General features: G+C 47.5%; 1 protein-coding gene and 1 long non-coding RNA gene across 8 annotated transcripts in view; one reads left to right on the plus strand and one right to left on the minus strand.

The window, feature by feature from the left end:
• Positions 1–20,164, plus strand: part of ARSG (arylsulfatase G) — a 173,370-nt gene that overhangs the window by 152,342 nt on the left and 864 nt on the right. For all 7 annotated transcript variants that reach the window (XM_030208469.1, XM_030208465.1, XM_030208467.1 and 4 more), the window contains 2 exons: positions 807–927; positions 17,011–17,101. In XM_030208469.1, the coding sequence (XP_030064329.1) occupies positions 807–927; positions 17,011–17,101 (212 nt within the window). The remainder of the gene's footprint in view (positions 1–806; positions 928–17,010; positions 17,102–20,164) is intronic.
• Positions 1–20,164, minus strand: part of LOC115473482 — a 32,238-nt gene that overhangs the window by 3,496 nt on the left and 8,578 nt on the right. Inside the window, exon 2 of the long non-coding RNA XR_003942666.1 lies at positions 2,841–3,087. This is a non-coding gene — a long non-coding RNA (uncharacterized LOC115473482). The remainder of the gene's footprint in view (positions 1–2,840; positions 3,088–20,164) is intronic.

The following is a 20,164-nucleotide window of genomic DNA, read 5'->3' on the forward strand; positions in this document are numbered from 1 at the left end:
CAAGCCTTTTTTAAAAAGGCTAAGCTAACCTGCCTTTACCACATACTCTGGAAACGAATTCCAGAGTTTAATCACATGTTGAGTGAAGAAACATTTTCTCCGATTCGTTTTAAATTTACTATATTGTAGCTTCATCGCATGCCCCCTAGTCCTAGTATTTTTGGAAAGTGTAAACAGATGCTTCACATCTACCCATTCCACTCCACTCATTATTTTAGAGACCTCTATCATATCTTTAGAGGGTAAGCTTTTACCAGGTTGCCTATATTTGAAGGCCAGTAAGTCCTTATAAAATTATCTCACCAAACCTGCAGAAATCATGGCTAGAAAGCAGCTGTGGACGCTAGCATCTGCTCAGAGGAAGGTTTGGACGGCTTCCTAAAGGAAAAGTCCATAGACCATTATTAAATGGACTTGGGGAAAATCCACTTTCTGGGATAAGCAGTATAAAAAGTTTTGTGCTTTTTTGGGATCTTGCCAGGAGTGGAGGAGTGGCCTAGTGTTTAGGGTGGTGAACTTTGGTCCTGGGGAACTGAGGAACTGAGTTTGATTCCCACTTCAGGCACAGGCAGTTCCTTGTGACCCTGGGCAAGTCACTTAACCCTCCATTGCCCCATGTAAGCCACCTTGAGCCTGCCATGAATGGGAAAGAGCGGGGTACAAATGTAACAAAAAAAAATTGTGACCTGGATTGGCCACTGTTGGAAACAGGATGCTGGGCTTGATGGACCTTTGGTCTTTCCCAATATGGCAATACTTATGAATATAGCAGAGATGGTCTTACCAAACGTTTACTTTTTCTTTAGTATTTTAGACATCTTCCCCACCTTGGTTTTCCTGGCAAACGCAAGTCTTCCTTCTAACCGGCACTTTGATGGTCTAGATGTGTCCCAGGTTATCTTTGGGAATTCCCTTGAAGGCCACAAGGTAAGCCTAGGGTCATATGTCTTAGGAATTCTGGTTTCTCAATATCATGCATGTTATATTAAAGGTTCAACATACTTACAGAGAAAATTAAATATCTGATCTTATCTTAGCACATTTCTAAAAAAAAAACTGTATAAAGTTACTGTAAATAAATGGGCTACTTGAAATTTTGTTTGCAGTGTTGGTATGTCTGGCATTTAATCCTGTAGCAGTATAATCTGCACTGGACTGCTTTATATTTTATTGCTAAGATGAAAGCTCTTCTTTCTCTAATAAGATTATATAAATAAAACAATATAAGAAAACAAAAAAGTTGTAATGCACTTACAGATAAAGCATACATAAAATCTAAACAAATAACTCACAGCAGATCAAACTTTCACATAAAAATGGGGTAAATAATATCATCATTTATCGACAAAACCCTGCAAAAACAAATTAGTTTTCAATGTCTTTTTAATCTTTTGCAAAGTTGGACACAACCGCAATGCCCAAGAAGTTTATCCCACAATAGCGACCCAGCTATAGAAAAAGTAGCTGCCACAGTTTCTGCAAAATGGGTATCTGACAATGGTGAAATTGTGAGATATCTTGCATTTTCAGTCCTGAGATGCCTCACTGGTCTATGTAGCCCAGTAGTGTCCTCCCAAGCAAGTATCTTCACTCGAAGGGCCCTCCCCCTCTAAGGGCTACCCACTACTCAGAAGCCCCAGCCCTGTTCAAAATAGCCCCCCCCCCCCAAGGTCCCCCAACTGCCTGAAGGCTCCCCTGCACTCGTACTGTTAAAATAGCCCTGTGGTCTAGGTGGCTGGCAGGAGTCACTCCAGCATTGCTGGCCCCGGGATCCAACATGGTGCTAGTGACCCCTACCAGTAGTCTAGCGGTACTACCACTGGGGGGGGGGGTCTTTCCATATAAGGACTTCTTTTGCCCTGGCCCTTCATCTATGAACACAGAACTGAAATATTTGTTAAGAAATTCCTTACCAACTTCTATATATTCCTGCCCTTCACCCTTAAGTCCACTTTTGCATTTCCTCCTATCACTAACATATCTTGTCCCCCCATTTTTCCTTTGGCCTATATTTTCTTCCATTTGCATCTTTGCTTTCCTGACTACTTTACTATCTTAGCCTTTGCAGGTATTGTTGCTTGTCTTCCTCTTTCTGCAATGTCTTGTAGTTTAACGTTTACCTTTTATTCCTGTCTTTTTGTCTACTACTTTCTAAAACCATATCAGCCTTCTTTGCCTCTTAGTGTTATTTACTTTCCTAACAAAAAGGTTTGTTGCTCTTAAAATAGCTCCACTGCCTTTCTACTTCCCCCAGATATTCCCAACCAACTAACGGCTCCATAGGTTATTCCCTACTCTTGGCAAAGTAACACCCTCAGTTTTCACTGAATCATCTCATCGTGTCCTAATATTGAACGAACCCATTCGGTGATCACTAGATCCCAGATGATCACCACTACAATGTCAGAAACGCTCTCTCCATTCATAAGCACTGGATCCAGTATATTTCCTTCCCACATGGATTCCAGCGTAATCTGTTGGAACAGTTCTTCCTGTAGAGAATCCAGTATCTGTCTACTTCAAGATAACACTGCAGCAGGGAAGTTTCAGTCAACATCTTGACATATTGAAATCATCTATCAGTATCGCATTCTCTTTCAGAGCACTATTATGAATGTCTTCAGTAAAGTCCCTGTTCATTTATTTAACCTGTAAAGGAGATCTCTAAATTAAACCAGTGTAAAAAGATATTCTATTCCCTCTTTCCCAGATTAACCTACAGTGCTTCCTCCTTATCTTATAACTCATGCAGTTCTGTTGCTTTAATATTATAGCATCACTTCTCTGTTTCCTCCTACCCTGTCTTTCACAAATAGATCATAGCCCAGTATTTTACTTACCTGGGGGCTTTCTTCACCCATCCCCAATGACCCTAGTTTTAAAAATCCCACTTCAGTACATTAGCCAGTCTGCTGCAGAATTCACTTCACTTTTCTTTGATGGATGCCATCTCTGCTCTGCAGACCTTGGGAAATCATCTGGAATCGCTTTCAATGACACCTTTCCCACTGCCATGGCATTCCTCTCCAGGATGGGGCAATGCCGTTTCTTCTATGTTGATTCTACTCCTCCAGTCTTCCTATGAGCCTTTTTAAAAATGGAAAGGTACACAAGAAATAAACCAGTGAGGTTGCTGAACCATGCTGCAAGTTTTCAGGTTGTCCTGGGAGGGGGATGAGAAGAAAAAGAAAAGTGAGCAGGGCTGGGAAAGGGAGGGGAGACCAAAGAGGGCTAGAGCCACAGAACAGATGAGATGGAAGAGTTAACAGAGAGAGGAGATACAGTTCTGAGGAAAGTAAAAAGAGGATGAGAAAAATGGCCACCAATAAGTAAAAGCAATGACAGGGGAAAGAGCATAGGATGAAGGGAAGTTTGAGGAAGAAAGGAGTTAGAGCTGATGAAAAGAAGGTCTAAAGGGGTTTATTTAGTAAAACTTCTGAGTTTGCAGCCAGAGAATTAGTCTTTGAAATGAGCTTGAATACAATAAAGTTGTTTTTAGGAAGCCTTTCCAGTTCAGACTATGTTCTATACGAAATTGTTATCAGGGTCACTGCCACTCCCATCTGCTCCCTCCCCTCCTCTTTGGCCTCTAAATTGATGCAGTAAATTTCTCTAAGACACACCAGTCTTTGCTACATTTCGGGGGTGCACGTATTTTGGAATGCATCTCTTGTTTGGACACCGTTATTTCGATTCTGCAATAGCCATAGCTCCTATTTCTACACAAAGTTTTAGAGAGCTGGTTTTAAATTGTTTTTGCAGCTTCCTTTGCTATTATCATTTCAGTAGTTTTCCATCCTTTCCTACTGCTGATATCCTGGGCAGCCAGTACATTAATAATTAACAAACAAGCTGCAGGCTGCCAATATTTGAAAAGATCATTTCTAATAGATGTAAAAGCTCACTGCTCATGTACCTTCTAAGCTGTTCACTTGCTTCTACTGAAGTCAAATAAACACAATTTTGTCAGCTGATGCGTAAAGAATGCAACCTAGTGATAATCCATGCCAAGATCCTGGAGTTGCTACTGATGGGACAACTTATAAACATCCTCTAGACTTAAGTATGAAACAGCTTTGGTGGCCACCTTGCCCTTGAATTATTCATGAATGCCAATTTTACACTGGCCTGTGGTGTGTGATGTACCTTAAAATGTTTTTCAGTTGTACTGAGGCCAGATCATTTCTATTTAGCAGTGGTAAATAGGAGACACTATCCTTACGGGAGGAGAGAAAGAAAATACAAAAGAAAAAAAAAGAAGTTTCCCTTCTTCTGAATGATAGCACAGTGTGGAGACCCGGAGAGAGCCCTGTAAGTTGAGGATGTACCAAGACAGGGAGGCTGTTTTAGGGGATTTGCTGCCTTCAAGCATTACAGTTTTCTCCGAGGACAAGCAGGCTGCTTGTTCTCACTGATGGGTGACGTCCATGGCAGCCCCTCCAATCGGAACACTTTTCTAGCAAAGTCCTTTGCTAGCCCTCGCGCGCCGATGCGCACCGCGCATGCGCGGCCGTGTTCCTGCCCGAAACCGGCTTGAGCCGGCCAGTCTTCTTTTCTCCGCGCTTGGTACGGTTATGTGTACCGTTCGTGCCCCGAAAAGTCGGCCTCGCGCGTCGTTTTTTCGCGATTTTCTGTGAGAATCTCCAGAAATTATTTGTGGATTAACCACTTTTGGTTTTTCCTGCCTTTACTTCGAGTTTTTTTCGCCCCATTAAGTTTTCTTTCGTTGTCGGGGTAGGCCTTACTTAGGCCCCGGTCGAAATTTCCCTTTTTTCTGTGCCAAACTTCGCCATTTCGTCTTTTGATTTCGCCGGAATGATTTTTCCGCCCATGACATCGAAGCCTTCCAGCGGCTTCAAGAAGTGCACCCAGTGCGCCCGGGTAATCTCGCTCACTGACAGGCACGCGTCGTGTCTTCAGTGTCTGGGGGCTGGGCACCGCCCTCAGGCCTGTAGTCTGTGTTCCCTTTTGCAAAGGCGGACTCAGGTAGCGAAGTTAGCCCAGTGGAACATTTTGTTCTCGGGCTCTTCGTCGGCATTGGCACCGGGGGTATCGAGTGCATCGACGTCTTCAGCGTCCAGACCTTCAACCTTGGCGGCCAGTGCATCGAGTGCATCGAGGCATCGGCCCTCTGCATCGGCGCCGAGACATCGGGCAGCTGCATCGACGTCGGTGGTACCGGGACCTCGTCTGCTGATGTCGTCGGACGGTGGTGCTTCGTCTGGAGTGCAGGTGAGGGCTGTCCATTCCCCTGCTGGTGGCGGTGAGCCTTCGGGTGGGTCTCCCCCTACCCTGAGGGCTCCTGCGGTACAGCCCCCCCGAGACCGACCCTCTTCGGTCTCGGCCCCGAGGAAGCGACGGCTGGATTCTACGTCCTCCTCGTCGGTACCGGGAAGCTCTGGTGACATGCTTCGTCCCAAGAAGTCGAAGAAGCATCGTCACCGGTCCCCTTCCCATGTCGGTACCGAGAGCTCTGGGTCGCCGAAGGAGTCGGCACCCAGCAGGCATCGGCGCCGAGAGGACCGCTCACCCTCTGTTCAGGAGGTGTCGATGCGCTCCACTCTGGAAAGCCCGGAACAGCCTCCACGCCCGGAACAGGTTCTGACGTCGACGCCTGCATCGACCTCCATGCCTTTCTCTGCAGCCGCTCTGAACGAGAGCCTCCGGGCCGTCCTCCCAGAGATTCTGGGAGAGCTGTTGCGCCCTACCCCTCCGGTACTGGCGGTGCTTGCGCCATCGGTACCGTCGAGCGTGGCGCCGGCTGGCCCATCGCCCGAGGTGAGGTCTCCTGCGTCGGCGCCGCGTGCGGTGCCGGCTGCCGTCGCCTCCCAGGAAGGCTCCCCGACTACGTCGGCGGAGGGAGCTTCGCCGATGTGGGCGAGGGAGTCTACCTCTCAACGCCCCCATCGTGGACGTGGCTCCACGGAGTCGAGTCGGGCACGGTTGCAGACACAGGTCCGTGAACTCGTGTCTGACACCGAGGGTGAGGCCTCGTGGGAAGAGGAAGAGGACCCCAGATATTTCTCTGACGAGGAGTCTGAGAGTCTTCCTTCCGATCCCACTCCCTCGCCTGAAAGACAGCTTTCTCCTCCTGAGAGTCTGTCTTTTGCTTCCTTTGTCCGGGAGATGTCTACGGCCATCCCCTTCCCGGTGGTTGTGGAGGACGAGCCCAGGGCTGAAATGTTTGAGCTCCTGGACTATCCTTCTCCACCTAAGGAAGCGTCCACTGTTCCCTTGCATCATGTCCTAAAAAAGACATTGCTTGCGAACTGGACCAAACCTTTAACTAATCCCCACATCCCCAAGAAGATCGAGTCCCAGTACCGGATCCATGGGGACCCAGACCTGATGCGCACCCAGTTGCCTCATGATTCTGGAGTTGTGGATCTGGCCCTAAAGAAGGCTAAGAGTTCTAGGGAGCATGCTTCGGCGCCCCCGGGCAAGGACTCTAGAACCTTAGACTCCTTTGGGAGGAAGGCCTACCATTCTTCTATGCTCGTGGCCAAAATCCAGTCTTACCAGCTCTACACGAGCATACACATGCGGAACAATGTGCGGCAGTTGGCGGGCTTGGTTGATGCGCTCCCCCCTGAGCAAGCCAAGCCATTTCAGGAGGTGGTCAGGCAGCTGAAGGCGTGCAGAAAATTCCTGACCAGAGGGGTGTATGACACCTTTGATGTTGCGTCCAGGGCCGCTGCTCAAGGTGTGGTGATGCGCAGACTCTCATGGCTGCGTGCCTCCGACCTGGAGAATAGAATCCAGCAGCGGATTGCGGACTCACCTTGCCGTGCGGATAACATTTTTGGAGAGAAAGTCGAACAGGTGGTAGAGCAGCTCCACCAGCGGGACACCGCATTCGACAAGTTCTCCCACCGGCAGCCTTCAGCCTCTACCTCTACAGGTAGAAGATTTTTCGGGGGAAGGAAGACTGTTCCCTACTCTTCTGGTAAGCGTAGGTACAATCCTCCTTCTCGACAGCCTGCGGCCCAGGCTAAGCCCCAGCGCGCTCGCTCTCGTCAGCAGCGTGCGCCTCAGCAAGGCCCCTCGGCTCCCCAGCAAAAGCAAGGGACGAGCTTTTGACTGGCTCCAGCAGAGCATAGCCGACATCCAAGTGTCAGTGCCGGGCGACCTGCCAGTCGGAGGGAGGTTGAAAGTTTTTCACCAAAGGTGGCCTCTCATAACCTCCGATCAGTGGGTTCTCCAAATAGTCCGGCAAGGATACACCCTCAATTTGGCCTCAAAACCTCCAAATTGTCCACCGGGAGCTCAGTCTTACAGCTTCCAGCACAAGCGAGTACTTGCAGAGGAACTCTCCGCCCTTCTCAGCGCCAATGCGGTCGAGCCCGTGCCATCCGGGCAAGAAGGGCTGGGATTCTATTCCAGGTACTTCCTTGTGGAAAAGAAAACGGGGGATGCGTCCCATCCTAGACCTAAGGGCCCTGAACAAATATCTGGTCAAAGAAAAGTTCAGGATGCTTTCCCTGGGCACCCTACTTCCCATGATTCAGGAAAACGATTGGCTATGCTCTCTGGACTTGAAGGATGCCTACACACACATCCCGATACTGCCAGCTCACAGACAGTATCTGCGATTTCAGCTGGGCACACGTCACTTCCAGTACTGTGTGCTACCCTTTGGGCTCGCCTCTGCGCCCAGTGTGTTCACAAAGTGCTTGGCTGTAGTAGCAGCAGCACTTCGCAGGCTGGGGGTGCACATGTTCCCATATCTCGACGATTGGCTGGTGAAGAACACGTCCGAGGCAGGAGCCCTGCAGTCCATGCAGATGACTATTCGCCTCCTGGAGCTACTGGGGTTTGTGATAAATTACCCAAAGTCCCATCTTCTCCCAGCGCAGAGACTCGAATTCATAGGAGCTCTGCTGGATTCTCGGACAGCTTGCGCCTATCTCCCAGAGGCGAGGGCCAACAACTTGCTGTCCCTCGTCTCGCGGGTGTGAGCGTCCCAGCAGATCACAGCTCGGCAGATGTTGAGATTGCTGGGCCACATGGCCTCTACAGGCCATGTGACTCCCATGGCCCGCCTTCACATGAGATCTGCTCAATGGACCCTAGCTTCCCAGTGGTTTCAGGCTGCTGGGGATCTAGAAGACGTGATCCACCTGTCCACGAGTTTTCTCGAATCCCTGTATTGGTGGACGATTTGGTCCAATTTGACTCTGAGACGTCCTTTCCAAATTCCTCAGCCACAAAAAGTGCTGACCACGGATGCGTCTCTCCTGGGATGGGGAGCTCATGTCGATGGGCTTCACACCCAAGGAAGCTGGTCCCTCCAGGAACGCGATCTGCAGATCAATCTTCTGGAGTTACGAGCGATCTGGAACGCTCTGAAGGCTTTCAGAGATCGGCTGTCCCACCAAATTATCCAAATTCAGACAGACAACCAGGTTGCCATGTATTACGTCCACAAGCAGGGGGGCACCGGATCTCGCCCCCTGTGTCAGGAAGCCGTCAGCATGTGGCTCTGGGCTCGCCGTCACGGCATGGTGCTCCAAGCCACATATCTGGCAGGCGTAAACAACAGTCTGGCCGACAGACTGAGCAGGATTATGCAACCTCACGAGTGGTCGCTCAATTCCCGTGTAGTGCGACAGATCTTCCAGGTGTGGGGCACCCCCTTGGTGGATCTCTTCGCATCTCGAGCCAACCACAAAGTCCCTCAGTTCTGTTCCAGGCTTCAGGCCCACGGCAGACTGGCATCGGACGCCTTCCTCCTGGACTGGGGGGAGGGCCTGCTGTATGCTTATCCTCCCATACCTCTGGTGGGGAAGACTTTGTTGAAACTCAAGCAAGACCGAGGCACCATGATTCTGATTGCTCCTTTTTGGCCGCGTCAGATCTGGTTTCCTCTTCTTCTGGAGTTGTCCTCCGAAGAACCGTGGAGATTGGAGTGTTTTCCGACCCTCATCACGCAGGACGAAGGGGCGCTTCTCCATCCCAGCCTCCGGTCCCTGGCTCTCACGGCCTGGATGTTGAGAGCATAGACTTTGCCTCTTTGGGTCTGTCAGAGGGTGTCTCCCGTATCTTGCTTGCTTCCAGGAAAGATTCCACTAAGAGGAGTTACTTCTTTCTATGGAGGAGGTTTGCCGTCTGGTGTGACAGCAAGGCCCTAGATCCTCGATCTTGTCCTACACAGACCCTGCTTGAATACCTTCTGCACTTGTCTGAGTCTGGTCTCAAGACCAACTCCGTAAGGGTTCACCTTAGTGCAATCAGTGCATACCATTACCGTGTGGAAGGTAAGCCGATCTCAGGACAGCCTTTAGTTGTTCGCTTCATGAGAGGTTTGCTTTTGTCAAAGCCCCCTGTCAAGCCTCCTACAGTGTCATGGGATCTCAATGTCGTTCTCACCCAGCTGATGAAACCTCCTTTTGAGCCACTGAACTCCTGCCATCTGAAGTACTTGACCTGGAAGGTCATTTTCTTGGTGGCAGTTACTTCAGCTCGTAGGGTCAGTGAGCTTCAGGCCCTGGTAGCCCAGGCCCCTTACACCAAATTTCATCATAACAGAGTAGTCCTCCCCACTCACCCTAAGTTCTTGCCAAAGGTCGTGTCGGAGTTCCATCTGAACCAGTCAATTGTCTTGCCAACATTCTTTCCCCGTCCTCATTCCTGCCCTGCTGAACGTCAGCTGCACACATTGGACTGCAAGAGAGCATTGGCCTTCTATCTGGAGCGGACACAGCCCAACAGACAGTCCGCCCAATTGTTTGTTTCTTTTGATCCCAATAGGAGGGGAGTGGCTGTAGGGAAACGCACCATATCCAATTGGCTAGCAGATTGCATTTCCTTCACTTACGCCCAGGCTGGGCTGACTCTTGAGGGTCATGTCACGGCTCATAATGTTAGAGCCATGGCAGCGTCGGTAGCCCACTTGAAGTCAGCCTCTATTGAAGAAATTTGCAAAGCTGCGACGTGGTCATCTGTCCACACATTCACATCTCATTACTGCCTGCAGCAGGATACCCGACGCGACAGTCGGTTCGGGCAGTCAGTTCTTCAGAACCTGTTTGGGCTTTAGGATCCAACTCCACCCCCCGAGGGCCCTGTTTGTTCTGTTCCAGGCTGCACTCTCAGTTAGTTGGTAAATTTTTTAGGTCAATCTCAGTTATGTCCTCGCCGTTGCGAGGCCCAATTGACCATGGTTGTTGTTTTGAGTGAGCCTGGGGGCTAGGGATACCCCATCAGTGAGAACAAGCAGCCTGCTTGTCCTCGGAGAAAGCGAATGCTACATACCTGTAGAAGGTATTCTCCGAGGACAGCAGGCTGATTGTTCTCACAAACCCGCCCGCCTCCCCTTTGGAGTTGTGTCTTCCCTGGTATTTGTCTTGCTACATATGAGACTGGCCGGCTCAAGCAGGTTTCGGGCGGGAAGACGGCCGCGCATGCGCGGTGCGCATCGGCGCGCGAGGGTTAGCAAAGGACTTTGCTAGAAAAGTGTTCCGATTGGAGGGGCTGCCGTGGACGTCACCCATCAGTGAGAACAATCAGCCTGCTGTCCTCGGAGAATACCTTCTACAGGTATGTAGCATTCGCTTTACTGAGGTCCTAAAGGCGTCCAAACAGAAAAAAAATCTTGGGCACAATTGAGAGAGTACGTCTTGAACCAACCTCTTTATTCCTGTGAGAGGCATTCCCCTAATGAGCACACGGCACGAAGAGAAAAAGAAGACAGTATCTATATATGTTTTAGTGACTCTCGGTGACATCATTGATTGCTGTTACAAATCATTTTTATAGTGCTACCAGTCGTACCCACTATTAAAATATTAAGATTAGGTTATCCTTAGAAGAACAGATAAACTTTTTAGTTAAGTTTATCTTCTCTGCAGAAAACTTAGATTTGTAAATATTTTAAAGAAGATCAGTTCAAGATTTTAGTGTAGTCCATTATTTTGAGTTAATTAGATTACTGTAATAGTGCTTGTTTGGGCTGCACGAAGAAGATACAAAAAAGAATTCAAACCATCCGACTGATTTTCTGTTTGAAAAAATCTGATAGATTGTCTCAGTTCTCCTTCTTACCTACAAATGCACTCAGTCTGCAGCCCCTCATTACCTCTCTACCCTCATTTCCCCTTACGTTCCCGCCCGTAACCTCCGCTCACAGGACAAATCCCTCCCCTCAGTACACTTCTCCACCACCGCCAACTCCAGGCTCCGCTCATTCTGCCTCGCCCCACCCTATGCTTGGAATAAACTTCCTGAGCCCTTACGCCAAGCCCCCTCCCTACCCATCTTCAAATCCTTGCTCAAAGCCCACCTCTTCAATGTTGCTTTCGGCACCTAACCTTTATACCTTTCAGGAAATCTAGACTGCCCCTATTTGACTGACTGTACATTTGTCCTTTAGATTGTAAGCTCCTTTGAGCAGGGACTGTCCTATGTTAAATTGTACAGCGCTGCGTAACCCTAGTAGCGCTTTAGAAATGTCAAGTAGTAGTAGTAGTTCATTAAGTTGCATTGGTTGCCAGTAGAGGCAAGGGTTTTATTTAAATTGCCCAATGTTTTATATAAAGTCCTGTATGGTCCAACTTCTTCCTAGTTTCATGGTCATTGATAGTAGAAGATAAGAAGATTTATAGGAAAGGGAATGAAAACTGTTTTATTTTTCCATCACCCAAGGGAGTGAAAAAGACAACGAATTATTATCTTTTGGCTTTCCAGGCCACAAGGTTTGGGAAAGATATTTTGACTATTATTAGTCAATCTACTTCATATGGGAAATTACGCAGAAATGTTAAAACAATTTTGTTTTGGAAATATGTTTTAATGTCAACTGGTAATTTGATTAAATTTTGTGCATTGTTATTGATTGGTTACTATTGTAATTTCATGGATATGTCCAGCTTCTTGGTTTTTGTTAGCTACCCTGAACTGTAAGGCCCGAGCAGGCTATAAGCCTTATTATTATTATTAATAACCTGTGCTGGAAACAAGCCATATGAACAGAAAGAAGTTCACAAATCCTGCTGGAAGAGAGGAAGCTAAAGATGAATGAAAACCACATAAATACATATCATAGGTACTATGCAGTGCAGCTATGAAATTGCAGTATAATAGTTACCTGTTAAAAATCAGAAATAACATAACAACAACAACAAAAGAATTAAAAACCACAGTAAAAATGTCATCACTTGTTCGACTGAGCATCCATTGTTCAGTACAAAGAGCCAACATGAGTCATTTGTGGTGGTTCTCTTCACTGCTCTCCAGTGTTGCCTAGTAATAACATTCCCAAAAGAAATCTGAACACTGCTTCAAATACTACAGCCTGGAGGGAAAGAACAGGCACCAAATGACATAAAGAAGGAACAAGGGAATTCTCAACTACAGGAGAACAAACCAAAGAAGCATAGTCAGCCATCTTTTTTTATATATGTTTTAATATATTTTTGTTTATTTGAATTATTTATATTGTTTTATTTTGTATGTAATGTTTTTAAATTTGTGTGTTTTCCCTGACGAAAGTTTTACTCTGAAACATGGACCATGTCAGTCCTCAATAAACAGTGCTTCCCACCCTCTTCTTATAGCATAAGGAAGGAACAAAGGGAATTCTCAACACTATAGGAGTAACAAGCCAAAGAAGTGTAGTCGGCCATCATTTTTATATATGTTTTAGTATATTTTTGTGTATTTGAATTATTTATAATTGTTTTATTTTGTATGTAATGTTTTAATTCATATGTGCTTTTTAGACCCCTGGTGCAGATACTACTCTGAAATCTAGGCCATGTTGATTTCTCAATAAACAGTGCTTTCCACCCTCTTGTGGCCGACCACACTTCTTTGGTTTGCAGCCTATTGGTTAGACTTTGATCCTGGAGAACTGGGTTTGATTCCTACTGCAGCTCCTTGTGAATCTGGAGAAGTCACTTAACTCTCCATTGCCCTAGGTACAAAAATAAGTACCTGTATATAACATGTAAACTGCTTTGATTGTAACCACAGAAAGGCGTTATATCAAGTCCATCCCCTTTCCCTTATTGTATTGAGAATAATGATGCAGCTAGGGAGAGACCACCTAGGTCTAAAACCCAAGTGCAGGTCTGAGTTAGAGGCAGATGCAGCAACCAAACGTAAAAAAATCTAAATCGTTAAAGTCCCTAACGATTTTAAAATAACGAAGAATGCACCAAAAAAAAAAGTCACACATGCTGAGATCGGTATTGAAACGTACAATGTATCAAAGAATCACAATACACATCGTTAATCGGCCCCCAAATCATACGCAGAGCAGCCAAGCGTTATGTTAGCTGTTCTGCGCATGCCACAAACAGTCAAAACACTAGCACATGGCTCCCAAATCAAAACAAAAATAAAAAAAGGGTCGGGAGGGGGCAAAGGCGCTCGTCAGGAGCGTCCTGTATGGCTGTCCTTGCCCCCCCCCCACCCGAGGTCGCCGTTCCCCCCTGCCCCACTTCCCCCTGCATTCTAAATTAAAAAGCAAACATACCTTTAGCAGCCCCGGCCCCCCCTCCCTTCCTCACTACTCTGTCTCCCCTCAGCTCCGCCTCCCGACATCCTCCGCCCTGTGCCCCGCCCCCTCTTGGGGTCGTCGCTGCCATTCCCTTCCTCCATCGGGCCCCCCTCCCTCTTACCGGGCCCGTGCAGCGCCTCTCTCCTCTGTCCGAAGGCGCTGCACAGGCAAGAAGAAAAGCTGATGCCTGCCTTCGCCCAGCTTCTGTCGCGCGTCTCTCTCCTCCTGGGCCCGCCCCTGTCTGACGTCGGTAACCTACGTAGGTTACTGACGTCAGACAGGGGCGGGCGCAGGAGGAGAGAGACGCGCGACCGAAGCTGTGCGAAGACAGGCATCAGCTTTTCTTCTTGCCCATGCAGCGCCTTCGGACAGAGGAGAGAGGTGGCGGGCCCGGTGGAGGGGGGGAATGACGGCGACGACCCCAAGAGGGGGCGGGGCACAGGGCGGAGGATGTCGGGAGGCGGAGCTGAAGGGAGACAGAGTAGTGAGGAAGGGAGGGGGGCCGGGGCTGTGCGAAAACAGGGGTTGAAAGATCTTGCAAAGAGTGGCATGAAGTTCTGGGGACCATTTCTTCCTCCTGCCCCTGGATTTATTGCCATGAAAAATGTTCTCTGTTGCTGATCGAGAGACAGATGATGAAGCCTTTATTTTTTCTCCTTCTAAGCAATGTGTGTTTTGTTTGCAGTCTGAGGACGGGGATGCATGCCTAGAAAAAAAATATTTTTGAACTCCTTGGGGCTTGTAGAGGCTTCTGTTTATGGATTGTGCCTTTCAGTTTCCTTTTGACCAATCACAGCGCTATTAGCTCTGCTAATGCGGTGGGATTGGCTCACAGTTTGTTTGTTTTTTCACTTTACTATTTTTCCTGGCACAGAGCTGTCCTAACGAGAGGTCCAGGTTAGTGCATGTCGTTTCAATGGGGTTTTCACACTAATTGCTTATCTCCATTCCGTTTTCGTTAGCTGCTGGCTTCCTCGGTAAAAGCCCTTTGATGCATGCAACGGATCAAATTTTCCTCGTTGGAGGGCCATTAAAGGCTCATTAAGCTTTAGTGCATCTGCCTCTTAGTTCTTGGTTTGCACCTATATGTCACATGGCAGTTGTATAAACTTGGGAAGGGCTGGCTGAATATTCCCTTTGTCAGAGGATATTCTTCATACTGCAGGGTTTTAATTGTCTTGACACTGAGACATTAAGTGATGGCAGCTCTGATTTCCCAGGATGTCCAGATAGGTTTGGTTTCTTACTGAACAGAAGTCTTTTGAGATTCTTTTACCTCTATATCAAAAAGAAACATTCTCATGAGTAATGGGAGGAAGAATCTTTAGTACAATCTCTAAATATGACCATTCTGGCATGGCCTTTGGTTCACAACCACCATACAGGCTATCATGCTTGGTTTCCATGCAAAATCACTATAGAATTCAAAACACAAATGGAACTGTCTGGTCTCTCTCTACACCCACTACACCTTTTCCAAATCCAACAGACCTCCAGCGACACAGCCCGAGTGTTCAATTCCTGGAGAGGTTCCCACAGAAATCTCGTTATACCTCTATAAACAGAAAGGGATTTAGGGGGGTAATGTAATGTAGTTCCGTCACGTCTTCTGCAGACAAGGTCCACATCCAGTGTGTGTTAATACACCTAATAGCATACATACACAATACAACATAACTGATCCTTCCAGAGAAGAGAAAATGGTAAAACCTAGAGGACATGAATTGAGGTTGCGGGGTAGTAGTCTTAGGAGAAATGTCAGAAAATTCTTTTTCACAGAGAGGGCGGTTGATGCCTGGACTGCCCTCCTGAGGAAGGTGGTGGAGAAAAAATGGCATGGGATGAACATAGAGGATCTCTCATTAGAAAATGAATGGTATAAAAAACAAAACTTAAAGGGTTGCATACGTGTTTGAACGTCAAGTGGTGCTTAGATGGCAACTCTGGCTGTATCAACTAAGGCCGGTGCTGGGCTGGCTTGTACGGTCTGAGTCCCACATATAGCAGTCCGGTTTAGGATGGGCTGGAGAGAGCTTTGATGGAAATTCCAGTAACTTGGAACGTGAAGAGGCTTTTATGGTCTGTGTCCTGCAAATGACAAGATGGATTCGGATAGGCTTTCACAGCATCTCCAGTAGTTGGAACATAAAGACAGAGCCGGGTGGACTTCTACGGTCTATGTCCCAGAAACACCAAAGAAAGACCATGATCAAGTATATAATATCGTGTTAATTGTTGATTAAATCTAGAATTGAGAATGAATGTGACTGTTGGGCAGACTGGCTGGACCGTTTTTTTTATTTATATATTTTATTTTTGAAATTTTACAGCATAAGTGAAAATACAACAGATTGCTAGCTGGACAACTTCTCTATCCCATCACAAATTACACAGAAATACAACAACTATGTGATCACCCCCTCCCCCCATACTCATCAAGATATTCAGTCCAGTGTCTTGGCCACTAACAACCTATCCAGGTCGGAGTCAGAAGACCACTTCACATAAGGGTCCCAAATACACTGATACGATATTAGATGCCCAGTCCGTAAAGCCATAAGTTTCGACATTAAGTGAATATAATCCATTTTCTGCAAAATCTGTCGAAGCCCTGCCTGGCAAAGTATGTTGTTTCCAGGCAGCAGCAACCATCAATTTGCTAGCCACAAACACATAAGCTGCCAGCTGATGCGTAGAAGACTTCACTCCTTGTGGCTTAGCATGTAAAAGGCAATATTCCATCTTTAAAGGATAGTGGACTCCAGTTAGTTTTAACACCAATTTCAACACCAGAGTCCAAAATTCCTGGGCATGTGGACAAGTCCACCAAATATGAAGCATATCACCCTCCATCCCACATCTTCGCCAACACAAAGCGGAGTTTGCGGGGAAACATTTTAGATAGTCTTTTGGGTGTCTAGTACCAATGATATAAGATCTTATGTCCATTTTCCATCAAATTACTAGATATCAAAACTTTAAGCAGAGATTTGAATATATCTTCCCACCTTTCATAATCTAAGGAAGTACCCAACATCGATTCCCACTTTGATAGGTAATATGTGACCATTCAGGTCTTTATCTGCCATCACTTACTATGTTACTTTGACATCAGCCTGCGATAACTTTTCAGTGCTAGAAAAAGAAAGATTAACTGGGGACACATGTCAGATCAATTTGCTGATAGCACTGGATTTTAACAGGTGTTTGGTGTCATTTGTAGTTCTCCTGTTTGGGCAGCATCACAGCAGGACACTAAATTAATGTTCTCTTCTTAAAACCATGTGTTTGTATTTCTAGCCCTGGGAGACTTCTGCCTATGCTGCTTTGTTCCAGCACATCTGGATTGATAACTGGTGTCCACAGTTGCATCTGCTTTCCTTGTTGATTACTGCACACTGTGGTTCTGACTCTTGATGAATGGTTTTGAAGCATCTTTGTATTTTTGCACTGGTTGCGAACATTTGTCATAAGATGCAGGATTTTTTTTTTTCTGTCTCTCTCTTTAGACTCTCTTCCACCCCAACAGCGGCGCTGCTGGAAAATACGGTGTCATACAGACTGTTCGGCTGGAGCAGTACAAGGCATTCTACGTGACAGGTGCGATCAAAAGCAAGTGCCCTTGTGTAGTATTCAGGGCATATTTTTATTATGAAAGCTGCTTTACCAGCTGAGACACATTTTTGTTAAATAATACAAATAACATGTGAAATATTTTTGCAAACTTTTGTTCTCCACCTCAGTTTAGTGGGCTGATGGCATTCACTTGTGTCACAGGTGTGGTACAATTATGTGAACATCAATTTCCATGCAATACTGCTGTGCTAATTGGAACAGACAAAATATACCGGGAACATTTTGAAGGCAATTCTATCAAAAGGCAGTAAATAAATCATAGTCATAATATCCTATATAATAATTTGCACCTCCGTCTGGATGCCTGGGTTCATAACACACTTCCCATTGGTCCGCCCTGGGGATGACGTCACAGGGCAGACCAGTGGGAAGTGAGAGGGAAGGGAACCCAGCACCAGCAACCAGAGGTGAGTACAGAATCGCCCCTCCGAGTTCCATGACCCCTACCTCCCTCCCTTCTTCCACTCGCGTCTGAGTTCCACCACCCCGAATTCCATGCCCCCCTTCCTCCCTCCCTCCCTCCTTCCACTCCCGTCTGAGTTCCACACCCCCCCTCTCCTCCGAGTTCCACCGGCCTGAGCCTCCCTCCCTCTCTCTCTGTGGTCTCCGAGTGCAAGCAGGATGTGTGCGTCTGCCCCTCCGCTTCGTAAGTGCCAGCTGTTCTTTAAAACTTTTTACCTCCTGGTCCGCCGGCAACAGTGAACTCGAGCAGGCACGGCATGGCGCTTCAGACTGCCTTCGGTTTTGCTTCCGTTTCAGCTGTGCCTCTGGTCCCGCCCTCATTTCCTGTTTGCGGAAGGGCGGGACCAGAGGCACAGCTGAAACGGAAGCGATACCGAAGGCAGTCTGAAGCGCTGTTCCATGCCTGCTCGAGTTCACTGTTGCCGGCGGACCACGAGGTAAAAAGTTTTAAAGAACAGCCGGCACTTACGAATGGGAGGGGCAGCCGCACACGTCCTGCTTCCACTCAGAGGCCACAGAGAGAGAGGGAGGGAGGCGCGGGGTTGTGCAACTCGGATGACAGTGGGTGCATGGAACTCGGAGGGCATGAGACGAGGTGGGGGGAGGGGGGCACGGCACGAGAGAGGGAGGAGGGGTCCTGGAACTCCACCGGAAGGGGAGGGCCGGTCCTGGAATTGGAAGGGGAGGAGTGGGTACTGGAAGTCGAAGAGGAGGGGGGAGGGAAGGGGCGGGTCCTGGAACGCGAAGGGGAGGGGTTCCTGGAACTCGAAGGAGAGGGAGGGAGGCAGGTGGGGGGGGGGCATGGAAGTCAGAGGGAGGGAGGCAGGTAGGGGGGCATGGAATTCGAAGGGTAGGGGGGCTAGAACTCAGAGGAGGGAGGTAGGGAAGGGGCCCTGGAACCTTGCTAGCGCCTGTTTCCTTTCTGTTGGAAACGGGCCTCTTTTACTAGTCTAAAATAAAGGGGGGGGGGTTACCTACACATCCACGTGTAGCCTGTTCTATGAAAAAAAAAAAAAAGTACACCCATGCTTTTCTTTATAGAATACCAGTGTAACATGTCGAACACCTAGAGTTAAGGCATGACTACTTTACACCTGCCACAGATCTGCTGCAAATGCTCATACCTAAATCATGAAAGAACACTCTTAAAGGTGCAATTCTGTAATCCAGATGCCTGCATTTACACGTGAGTGTCTGTACATAAGCTAGGCACTGTTCTGCAAATACCACTGAGCTTGTGTAGTGTATATTTGCAAGGGGGCGTACACTTGGGCTTGGGTCCCACATATGCAGGTAACTTAAAGAATAATTTGTTACATGCATCCTTCTACATTTAGGCACCCACATGTGGCAAACATAGCAATTTTTGAACCAGAAAAATGTCTGTCTTGTTGTTTCAAAAATGGCCGTTAATTAGATGTTTCGTGCTCAGTGTAGTTTTCTTTTGTGACCATTTCCGGGAATAAAAAGTCCAAGAGAAAAACTCACAAAAACAAGACATTGGGATATCAGGGGGCCAGCATTCTTAGTAGACTGGTCACACAGACACCCTGGCAGAGCAGTGGGGCACCCTAGGGGGCATTGCAGTGGACTTCACATAAAAGATCCCAGGTACACATCTCACCATTATCCCCTTATTTTGTATGGGGAACCCTCCAAAACACACCAAAAACCTACTGTACCCAACTGTACACCACTACAATACCAGGGGTCACCTATATGTGGGTACAGTAGGTTTTTGGTGGGTTTTGGAGGACTCACACTTTCCACCACGAGTGGAACAGTTAAGTGGAATATGGGCCTGGGTCCCTTTCTCTACAGTGCAGTGCACCGACCACTAGGCTACTCCAGGGATTTGCTTGCTGCTGTAAATGTTACACTTGTATTCTGTAATGGAAACTAGGGGCCCTGCTTCCATTATCGACTCCTACTGTGTGGTCTTGGGGTGCCTAAATGGAGACACCCAGTTACAGAATTGCCTCCTCAGTATAGGCCTACACAGGAATGGAATAAGTTGCCATGAAACTCTTGGAGTGTAGTCAAAATCTATGGTGACACTAGAATGAGGCTTGGAATATACCGAGTGAGGCAATTGGTGCAGCAGAATGAAGCTTGGAATGCCCAGAGAGGCAGCCGGAACACCAGACTGAGGCTTGGGACACTCACTGGTAGAATAGAGAATACCGCCCAAAAACCCACGGGAGGCTGTTGGGATCAGGAGGAAATGGAGGGCTGCGAGCAAATAATAACATTGACACCTGCAGGGTGGGAATGGAGATCAATCGTGGGGGTGGAATGGATATTAGCGGGTATGGATTAGATTCCATTGGGGACAGGCAAGGATGGGTGAAATTGCGTACTCCTAAGTGTGGAACTTTGCCAGACTCCGTCCATATGAATGCCCACCCTCAAACTATGCATGGTTGCTTTTAGATGTCATTGTATAGAATATCACCTAGCTGGAACATTGGCATTTGTGTACATATATGATAGCATTCTAATCATTTGCATGCATTCACAGTCACCCCCTTTAGTGGGTGGAGGAGTAGCCTAGTGGTTAGTGCA

This window comes from Microcaecilia unicolor, chromosome 6 (genome assembly GCF_901765095.1).
Source record: "Microcaecilia unicolor chromosome 6, aMicUni1.1, whole genome shotgun sequence".
In the NCBI taxonomy this organism is placed as follows: Eukaryota; Metazoa; Chordata; class Amphibia; order Gymnophiona; family Siphonopidae; genus Microcaecilia; species Microcaecilia unicolor.